This window comes from Saccoglossus kowalevskii, chromosome 1 (assembly GCF_978046115.1).
Source record: "Saccoglossus kowalevskii chromosome 1, keSacKowa6.1, whole genome shotgun sequence".
NCBI lineage: Eukaryota > Metazoa > Hemichordata > Enteropneusta > Harrimaniidae > Saccoglossus > Saccoglossus kowalevskii.
In genome coordinates this window covers 29890660-29902533 of record NC_140641.1, presented here as the reverse complement: position 1 = coordinate 29902533, position 11874 = coordinate 29890660, and the positions used below count along the sequence as shown (strand labels likewise).

The 11874-nt window shown below is 33.5% G+C and overlaps 1 protein-coding gene across 1 annotated transcript; it reads right to left on the bottom strand.

Annotated features, from left to right (window-relative positions):
• Positions 1-1731: 1731 nt before the first annotated feature.
• LOC100374849 (uncharacterized) lies at positions 1732-11349 on the bottom strand. Its single transcript, XM_002740592.4, has 2 exons — positions 11124-11349; positions 1732-7104 (listed from the first exon to the last, which is right to left on the bottom strand). The coding sequence occupies exon 2, from the start codon at positions 7101-7103 to the stop codon at positions 4083-4085; it is 3021 nt and encodes a 1006-aa protein (XP_002740638.2). The 5' UTR covers position 7104; positions 11124-11349; the 3' UTR covers positions 1732-4082.
• Between the last annotated feature and the right edge of the window lie 525 nt (positions 11350-11874).

Genomic DNA, 11874 nt, shown 5'->3' with positions numbered 1-11874 from the left:
CATTGGGGACTGCTGGTCAATAATTGGGGTTATTAACAAGGGAAAAGGGAGAGAAACTATGTAAACTATTTTTTGGTATAAATTGCATATAATTATTTTTTCTATTATACCTTAACATAAATGTTAAATTCATGAAGGACGTGACTGTCTTTGAAGTGTGTGTATTAAATCATGCAGCTCGATGGTCCCAGTTCATTGAGCATTGTAAACAAAGAATACACTGTTCCAAGTTGTATAAGCAGTACATTGTTTTAAAGTCAGCCAAGCCAGTTATATATACAAGATTCAATCATATTTAAAGAATGACCACGTTTTGAGGCTAGTGTACGATATATATCTTACTTCGGCTGGATGGGTTTCATCTTTATAACTTTTCAATCAGTAGCATAAGGGCTGGCATCCAACTGGATATGAATAACCATTTTGTTGCAAAAACTCAAATTTCGACCAGATATAAATATACGTTTTCAAAAATAATTCTTAGACACTGATGACTATATGTGCAATTGTTCAAATTATTGGTCATAGATTTTAAAAAACTGTTGATGCTCAGTTTGTGCTGTACATCCATGAATATGAGAAAAATAAAAACATTTATTAGAAATGTACTACATCACTGGAAGAATTATACCCAAAAATTATTAAAATCAAATATTTTAGAATAATTTTTATTGCATGTTCCTATCAGTTATATATATATAATATTAATAAAACAAATTTGTGTACATTGGTAACAACTTTAATAAGACAGTAATGGAATAATTATTTGTACAAAGAATATCACCCCCCCCACCCCAACAAATATATCAACATTGAATTACTGGGGTAAACAAAAATGTATCATTGTGAATTTGGCACAGCTTTCTAAAGGTCAGTGTTCTTTTTTTAATTATTCATGAAACCTATAACATATTTGAAGGTTTATTTAGTATCCATGGAAATGGTCTATTTATATTACACAACTTTAATTATAAAAATTGTCATATTATATGTACTAATCATATATATTTGTAGAGGGAAATGATTTATTCTGTTTACAATTGCTTAACATATGGGTCACATGAATAATTTGTCTATGTCGCTAGCAACAGTCATTACCATGGTTTCATTTTCTGGTTAGGACCACAATTATTAATGTGATTCATGTCTAGAACATGAAATTATTGACCCTAGCAACAGTCATTACCATGGTTTCATTCTCTGGGTAGGACCATAATTATTTATGTGATTCATGTCTAGAACATGGAATTATTGACCCTAGCAACAGTCATTACCATGGTTTCATTTTCTGGTTAGGACCACAATTATTAATGTGATTCATGTCTTGAACATTGAATTATTGACCCTAGCAACAGTCATTACCATGGTTTCATTTTCTGGTTAGGACCACAATTATTAATGTGATTCATGTCTTGAACATTGAATTATTGACCCTAGCAACAGTCATTACCATGGTTTCATTCTCTGGGTAGGACCATAATTATTATGCGATTCATGTCTAGAACATGGAATTATTGACCCTAGCAACAGTCATTACTTTGGTTTCATTCTCTGGGTAGGACTATAATTATGTGATTCATGTTTAGAACATGGAATTATTGACCCTAGCAACAGTCATTACCATGGTTTCATTCTCTGGGTAGGACTATAATTAGGTTCAAGTAGTCGCCATTTCATTGTAATCGATCACGTGATTACAGGTTTCAAAATAACTTCAGTACAAGATATTGATAATTTTCTCATCAAATGTGTTTATTAGATCAAAAATAGAATTAATCAATCACAAAATGGTAAACAAAAAAAATAGTGTTGGAACGATTTAGTGGGATTTTGAACGCATCCTTCTCAGAAATGAAAGCTGTTATGTACTTGATTAGTGTCCTATCATTAATATTTTTATTTTGTAAAATAAATCTTTTTTATTTTAAAATATGAAATAAACATTTTATCAGAAAATTTACTAAAAATATAATAGTACATGTACATAATAAAAAATAAATTAATTTTCAGTCTATGTTGAAAAGTATCAATTTTGGAAAATTTGTATCATGTTAACTTTATTGAAATTTAATTTTCAACAAATCGAATATTGGTAGCATGAATTGCAAACATGATCAATACAAATTCATTAAGAAGTGTTTGGAATCCATTTTTTTTTACCTATAAATATAGTGGATCTTTGAAACAGCTTGGTGATGTAAAATAAATAAAAGGATGGCTTCTGACAGCATTGTGACACACGTATGGTTGTCAGGAATTAAGCTGCAGAGAGAATTATCCCAAATTACAAAACACTTTGCAACTGAACAAAGTTAGTGCTTTTAAAAATGTTGTCTTTACAAGATTTTTGAAAAGGTTTACAACAACAAATGGATTTCTCTACTCGTCACAATACACTTAAACTTCAAGACGTAAACATCATAAGCAGATTTAGAGACACAAAGTTTTTGTATTTTGGCACAGTATGTTTTTAACTTGCAAGATTACTGCTTTATTGGGAGATTAAGAGAAATTGGTGACATGTGACTATGGCAACCATATATGCATAGTGAATTAACATTAACCATGGCAACTGATAATCTTTTTATTACAGAATATGCCACATTAAAAAGTGTAAGCAAATTCAAAAGTGCCATAGCAACCATACATCATTAATGATTCCCACATGAACCCAATATTATGCAATTCATTATTTCACACAAAAACATTCATTTCGCTACATCAGTCACCTTAACAGATCAGATGAGTGCTTCAATACAAAATGCAGATTTTATGCAATATTTTGTCTTTTTTTCTAATTTTTTTTAATAATTTTGAACCAAATTAGCATAATTTCCTAGAAATAGATCTTGATTATAAAAAAATTATGTTAATAAATCATGAAAAAAGTCTGACTTTGGCACTCAAAGCATTGAAGCGAACGTAATCGCAAGGTCCAATATCAATTTTGGTGCAAACTCGCACACCAGCTCAATGCCTTACATCTAGATTTCTGATATGCACAAAGACTTTTGAAAATCAAAATTATTTTAGAACTAGACAAAGCTACAATTATTGCATTTTTTAATTACTCAGTAAAATATTACCTACTGAACAAAATCATTTGAGTGTACTCTTTCTTGACATGTCACTGAACCCAAATTAATATATCTTAATTTTACAGAAAACTGACATATAATTAGATGACATCACGTTGCATTACCATATGAAAACAATTACACTGTCAAGTCAAATTACATTCATACCAGTAATTTGCTTCAAATAGAGCAAATATTATTCTGAGAGATATACTCAATAAAGCATTTACTTTGTTAGTCAGCTAGGTTCTAATACATTCTGAATTACATATATTGTTGTACAGAACAAAAAGACATTTTAGAAAAGACAAATATTCTGATTGTTTACAAATTGCACTTAATTATACAAATTATTAATCTCTTAATGCATTAATTTGCCAGAAGCAGTTATTAGCAAAAATGAAATTGTTTACAAACCGGTGGGGTGCAAACACTTGTTAACACAGCTTTGCTATTCTAATATATTTGATCTCCTCATATCAAATGTTCATTATTTAAATTTATCAGCATGAATGTTACTGACAGCTATATTTATAACAATCATATTAATTTTGCTGTGAGAAACTTATTCACATAAAACTTAGTATTATTGGGTTAATGGCAACGGTAATTTAAAAAAAACTATATTGATACATTTTCTATTGCTTCATGGTAAAACATTGCTATATTCCAAAATTGTCTCACAATTGCATAGATTTTGAGTTCAAGCTGAAAGGGATGTGTTCATAAGGGGCCCATAACATATTTTTTACACAAAATCTGAACATGCCCTGCTTGACGACAATCCCTTTAATTGACGGCAGTCACATATATTTTAAAAAAAAAAGATGTTTTTTTTTTTTCACCAGTATGCATGGCACAAATCAGTTTCTTTTAGTGACGCGAGAACTTTCTCTCTGGAGTTTTATCACTACCGTGTACATTCATTGAGATAATACAAAATCAGTATGTCTTTGACATATTTGACATATGCATTCTGTTTCATTTTAAATTCATATCAAATCATTATTGTGTGAGAAAAACATTAACTTTACTATTATCATAACTTTTTTCAGTATCAGAATTCTCAATATCATCACCCTCAATAATATCATCATTGTCATCAAATTCAGTTTCCTCCAGCTTAGCAGGAGTTTCTTCTTCATCATTTGCTTTTGATGTTCCTACATTTCCCGTCTCATCAGCAACATTCTTACTGTTATCATCATCATCATCATCATCATCATTACTAATACTATTATTTTCAGAGTTTTTCTGCTCAGTCAGATTGTCCCCTTTGTGTTCTTCACTTACAATGTCAATATCATTTTTTTCTTCATTCTGTGGTTTACTTTGCTGTTTATGATGACTTTCTCCATCATCTACACAGCTTTCCTTAACATTGGGATCAGTATCAGTGTTATTATTTTCTGTTGTATCGTCTGTAACATTTTCCTGACCATCTGTTCTCAGAAAATCATCGACAATGTTTATTTTCTGTAACAAATCCTCCAGTCTCTGATCACTTTCTGATTCTGGTGGTGGAACTTCTTGGTTCTCACTGAGATTAAAATGAACTTTTTTCTTTTCAGAATGTTTGTCATCAAGTTCCATATTGCTGTCTATTGATTGGTCAGCATTCTTTTCCTCTGATTGGTTGATTTCGTCCTTCGTATTTGTTTCTGATGTTTCACATTTCTCTTCTTGTTGTCCAGCTGGTTCTTTGTCCTCTTTTTTAGTTCTATTGGTAACTACCTTTGGTTGTTTTTTTCCTTTCTTTTCATTAGATGTTACAGGTTCATGTTTAGTGTCAGTGTTAATTTTTTGAACCCCATCAGGAATTTCACATCCTTGTGGCTCTGGTCGTTCAATTTGACTGGTGCTTGTCACTCGAGTTTTCCTGGTAGTTGATGATGGTCGGTTTGTTGATGGAGGTCGTGGCTTCCTAGGAGAAGCACCTGGTCTTCCTTTCATTGATGGTGCAGTGCTTGGTCTTGAGTCCACAGATGCCCTTGGTTCTTTCCCATCTGTGATGTCAGCATTCCATTTGTAACTTGTTGGTCCCTCATCTTCCGATTTGGGTACTTCTGTTAAAGTTGCAGTGCTTGCCGATGTGGGTCTCTGGGGACTCTGAGACTTGTCTCTTGGTGACTTCTTAAGCCCAGTGTCAATTTTAAACTTTGATTCTGTTACACGTGCAATTCTTTCTTTTGCTAGTTTAGGGATGATATTCTGCAGATCTGGATCACTCCAGGCATTTTTAGCTTTGCTTACTTCATCTTGAAGCTGCTTATGTTTATCATCTTTGTGTTTTTGCTTCAACCATTCATCATAGTTCATCCCAGCCATAGGATTGGTACTTCTTTTGGGTTGATAGCGTGACAATGGTGGCCTGTCTTCTCCATTCATTCTATCATTTTTGACAGGTGTTCCACCACTGAAAGGCCTCTTGTATCTATATTCACTTGGACTTGACAAACTTCTAGTTGGATAAGTAGCACTCATCGGATGCACCTTATTTTTACCTCTCCTGTTTTTCCTCTTAGCATCCAGTTTCACTGTACTACTTACATCATTCTCTTCTTTTTCTTTTTCCACCCCAGCATCACCATGGCCACCAGTGTCCTTTTCTTCATCATCTTTTTTTGCCTCGGTCCTGCGTTTAGATATTTTAAGTTTCTTTTTCTGTGCTGCTATTGCAGCTCGTTTTTGTGCTACCCTGGCATTTAGTTCTTCCAATCTCCTAGCTTTCTCGATCCTCTCTTCCTCTAACCTAGACATTTCTAACTCTTTTTGTTTTCTTTGTTCCTTTCTGATATAGAGCTCTTCTTTTTTCTTTGATTTCATCCAGTCTGTGTACAAATCCTCTGCCTTCACTAATCTTTCAATTTTTTCTTCCATCTCATATTTCTCAACATTTCTTTTCCGTTTCTCTTTTTTGCGTTGCTCTCTCTTTTGCTTTCTCAGTGCTGCATTCTTCTTCTTCAGCCAGCCAAGGATTTCTGCATTCTGTGTACTTCTCAAATCATGGTCTGACGGCATAAATACTTTGGGTTCACGGGGTGAAAATGGAGGTGTTGGGCTTTGAGTTGGTGTTTTTCTTTCTTTTCTTTTTGTTTTTCTCCTAACTGGCCTGCCAGGCTTCTCCTTCTCAATACTGTCTCTCGGATCGATTGGAGGAATTCCGAATCTAGTTGCTGGGAGATGTAACATAGATAACAAATTAGTAGCAAGTCTGACAGTCTCTTCATCCTTCAAGGTGAACTTATGGGTGTCAACTGGATGTGTGTGCTCCATTCTTTGTCGTGTCAAATGATGTTTCAGTATGCTTCTTCCAGGGGGTGTGTCAGCAATGAGAATTGATCTGGGATTGAACTCACTTTCAGCTTTACTCATCATTTCAGAAAAGGAAACTCTTTTTCGTCTTGATTCATTTCCACTCTCCTCCTCCTCCTCATCATCACTGTCCTCATCATCAATGTAGCTCTCATTTTCCTCCCTCTCATAATCAGAGGAGTAGTGAGAAGAAGAACTGGAGACATCGTCTTTGTGAACATTTGTCTCCATAGCAACAGCTTCAATAACTTCCTCAAAATAATCGTCATTGTTTTCTTTCTCTTTTTGGGGAGTAGGTCTATTTTTAATCAAAACATGTTTTGCAAAGTTTTTATATTCAGTATCAGTCTTCGCAACTGTATGTCCTTTACTGCGTTCATCATGTCTAGCTGATCGCACTCTGTGATGCCTCTCTCTCCCATGCTCACGTTCACTATTATATGAATATTTCAACCCATGATTCCCTGTTGATTCAGCTCTCAACATAGCTGCAGCACTCTGTTGCATCTGTAGAAATTGTTGTTGTAACAGTGCTTGGCTTTGAGTGTACTGGTCTAACAGTAATTGTTGTAATTCTCCATATTTTTTAACCAGTGTCCTGTTTCTTTGCTGCTCTGACAATGTACTTGCTCTCAATCCCCTCTTGTCTTGCTCATTCTCTTCATCAAGAATGGTTTTCAGAAGATTTCTCTTTGACCTGGACTTGGACATCCTACAGAAATGACAAACAGAAATAATATTAGTTGAAACTTCAAAAGCAGAACAAAATTCAACAAATAAAATTTAACATCATTTTCAGTTTAAGCATCAGAGAGGCAATTTGGCTTCTTATTAATTTGAGGTATAGTATACTGCATTACACAATACTTGAAATTCTTTATGATTTGTACTCCTGGCATAGTATTTTTAGACATACTGTAAAATGACTAATTTTCACTGGGTTTAAATTTCACTGATTTACCATTTCAGGCATATTCAATGGGTTTTAAATTCATGGTTTCATCATTTACATAATGTGTTCTATGCTAAATTTTACATATTCACTGGGTTTTAATTTAGCGCATTTTCCAGTCAGCGAAATAAGCAAAATTAAAACCCAGTGAATAATTAAACTTTTTACAGTATAAAATCCTAAGAAGTCTAGAGACTAAACAAATTCAAGAATTTTTTTTATTTAGTATGGTTGTAAATTAATGTTGGTTTAATAATACCAAAAATCATTCATACTCTGAGATAAACTCCAAAATAGGTTTGTTATTTGTTATTTATTTTATTTTATTTATGCATGTCTGTTTGAAATCTGCACTTTGCACATTTTCCAAAGATGTTTTATCAATCCAAATCAACTTTTAATGCAAGGGTTCACAAATATGTAATTGATAAATGTTGACATCTTAATTCTAATACAAAAAATACCTAAAACTCATCCCTGCATTATTTTTCAATTTCCCTGTGACCAAAGCAAAGTCTATTTTTATTTTGACCTAATATCAAACTTTACCAGCAATTTGAAAAACATTAGAAAAGACAAAAATGTTCCTTCTCAGAATGCATGAAGCATATCAATCGATAGCTGTGTATTGGTGACATTGACCAAAATACAAATAACATAGGATTCCCAGGAATAGTGCAGTATTATGCATGTTACGTACTTCCTACGTTAGCTATGTTTAGCACATACCTGAAACAGAATGCTTATCGTAGTGCAAACAAATAATAAATGATCTACTGTAATACGTCAGGTTACAATCTGACTCGCAAACATCAGAACTTTCAGATTTGAGTTTTGCCAGCAATACAACTTTAAGGGGCTATGATTTGTATTAAAAAAAAAATATTTTTATACTACCGAAGAAATACAATTATTTTCATATGTCTGTTTTATTCATTTATTCATTTGGTGCCACAAAGACCATTTGGCTACTTTGAGAAACAAAATAAATGATATGCAGCAAATGTCCTTTTAACGGTTACTATTTACCAATCAAAAGAATTATTAATCCATTTAATGCAACATATGAAATCAATTCTCAGTCACTAATGGACAGCAGGTCACAGAGTTATGATATGGTTTGCTATAAAAGTATTATATTAAGTTTACATAGCTTTTATAGAAATTGCAATGAATCAAAAGTGAATAGCAAGTATACTTTATAGAATGTTTATGCTTGAGTGTTCAAAGGAAATTAAGTGTAACGACAGTAGGAAATAATATTATACAAGTTTTATGGATATAAAAACCATTAGATGTGTTTGTCTAGAGAGTATGTATCAATAAAGGTCTGAACAAATGTTAAATTTATCCAATTTGTTGGAGGAATGACAGCATGGACTAAAAATAATTCAAACAATATATTATAATCAACCACTGCAGCTGATTTAATGTGATGTTTTGTAAACTTCACCATGAGACATTGTACATGTTACCGTACTCAACCGCGTTAGCGCCCAGGGGGCCTCAACTCAGAAAATCACGATTTTGCTTACCCGAGTACCCCCCTCGAAAAAGGTGAAGGTAATTTTTGATGATGATCCAATATGGTTGCCATATCTAGGCAACAATACACCATGAAATGGTTCTATTAAAATTAAAAAAAAAAAAATCAACAAATATGGTTCATGCACACTTTCTTTCAGTGGCGGATCCATGACACATGACGATTCATATGATCTGGATTACGCATAGCTTCTCTGCGACTTGCGCTCCGTATATCTTAAGCAAAGCTTGGACCCCCAATACATTTTGCTGGATCCGCCACTGCTTTCTTTTTGTTAGTTTTGAAAATAGTATTGCATAATTATATTCTGAATTCTAAACGGCTGCACTCAAATTGAAAGGCTGGGAGTGAACACTGTTGTGGGCACTGATCATGGCTAAATATCATTTATACTCTTAATTTAATAATACCATGAACCATTTCAGTTTGGCTGCTAAAGATTTCTCTTGCAAAATTACCGGGGGTAGAGCAAATACGATATGGTCCATTCTTTTGGTAATGGTGTATGTTGTTATAATCTTATAATCAAAGTAGACTTATGTACTATTAGTATAGACAAATTAACATTGTTGACAATAACGCTGATCCCAGATTGCATGATAGAGATGATACATTGCACAGGTCAGATTGCATCAATTACAATTATAATATAGTAATTAATTGCTGCAGATGTCATTTTAATGTACTGTATTCGAACTATTAGTATCACATCTACAATAGCAGTGCATATTAACTCGAAATTGCATTTCATGTAAAAAAAAATTATTGAAACATTATTCATTTTGACCATAAAAACCTCTCTGTAATTTACCTAAGTGCATGTACTATTAAGAGCAAATAGTGTACCGGTATACTGTGAAATACGTTATTTTACCTGGAATTAATTTTCGCTGAAAAAACATTTTGGCTGATTCGTGTGAAGATTATTTTATGTGATTTTTGATGAAATGAATTTGAAATATAGGAATAGAATTTGAAATGAGTATTTTCACTGAATTTTAATTTCACTGATTCACTCATTTAACAAACATAAATTTCAAGCGAAAATAAAGTACTTCACAGTATTCCTAATTGTACCAAATATTTGAAAATTTCATGGGGCTGGTACAATTATTAAAGGGGCACCTTCCAGTTAAGCCTAATCTCACAACAAATTTACTCTCTGGATTACAATAACAATGGATAACAAAAGATAGATTAACATTGTAAACAACATAAACAATAGTGTCCCATGATTCTTTGGTGCAATCCAAGGGATTGAGCGGTTCCCCTTTAAGGATTATAATCATAGTAGTCAGCTGACTAGGCAAACTGTCATGACAATAATGGGGTATAAGTAAATACACAGTTTATCAGTATGTTCACGATGCTGGTATACTAACTAGATTAAATCTCAATACCTTAGTGCTGTAAAGAGGTCAATTATTCACTGGGTTTTAATTTTGCTTATCTCGCTGACTGAAAAATGCACTAAATTGAAACCCTGTGAATATGTAAAATTTAGCATAGAACACATTATCTAAGTGAGAAAACCATGAATTTAAAACCCACTGAATATGCCTGAAATCTGCGAAATTTAAACCCAGTAAAAATTAGTCATTTTACAGTATGAATGGCACAACCAGTCACCTGTCTTCCGCCCTCCTCCCTCCCTCCCTCCCTCCTAGTGGTGACATAATCTATCACATTGACACATTAATTACTTATTCAACAATGGAATTCAGAGGCGTAGACGGTGGACTCGGGTTAATCAAATCTCTGATTTCAGACAGGTGGTGGATAACAAATGACCATCACGTGTCAGGTTACCTTATACTTAATACAAAACAATTGTCAACAATACAAGTTGTCATAATTAATTTTAACATTCCAAACAATACAATGCAACTGTCGCAATAAATTAGCGTGGCCATTACATGTGTGGTAATGACTAATATCACTTTGGTTTTCGGTAACATTTTACTAAATTATGAACAAATAGAGAGAATACACGGCGTGTGAGTTGTGGTGTTGCGTATCGAATAGCCACCGTGGTTTACGTAAACATGTTCTAGGGATATCGTTATTGTCAGATAAACACCAGGACACACACTCACGTGAGAAATAGTTAAATCGATGATTTCAACACATTTAATTAAATAAACAGTTCGGTTTGTATATATTCTTGGTACTGCGCAAATTTTTCTAGTCTCCAAGTGGCAAGGGGATCACTAAAAATAAAGTACAGTATTACCTGCAGGCTGAGAGACATCGTCTCGGTTACGATCTCATCTTTACGTGGTCATGTCTTGAACGACAGCAAAATAACCAACTGCTCCGTTAATGTAATGTCCGCCCGTCTTTTTTAGGCGTTCTCGATCTCTTCTTGGTGTTTCGACCGATCCACCAGTGTGAATTTAGGGTCATAAAAAACAAGCAAACAGTCACGAAACCCCAGAAACACAGGAAACCAGTGACGGAAACTAAATAATAAATTAGCATAGCAATTAGCTGTTTCAAAAGTTTAGTTTCCTCCCCGGTTGCGAATAAATAAAAAGGGTGTTCACAGTGTTTCCGTTGGCAAGTTGAAATGATAGAAATCATGCTGATAATCCTGAAAGTAGCATCTTTCATTGTCTTAAAAATAATTTGACGAAAGTTGTCTTTTATTTGCCGTTATTCTGTGATTTTACGTCAAATGACGCCGGTGTACGGAGGATGGAAGAGCCTAATCAGATACTCTGTATTCATGGTACGCTATTTACGTTGCCAAGCACTTCATGGGCGCGACTATTCAATATGAAGGGATGTACGAATTAGAATGCCCGCACATTTTTTACAAATGTAAACTTGTCCATGTCCAAATTGAGATTATTCGACTAATTAAATTTGTAAAAAAATACATTTATAAAATAAAAGGTTAAACAAAACGCGCAAGGTTGACGTTGTACGAATATTTGGAAAGCCACAAATCCGTCGACTTACCTGATCTAAAATGAAACAAC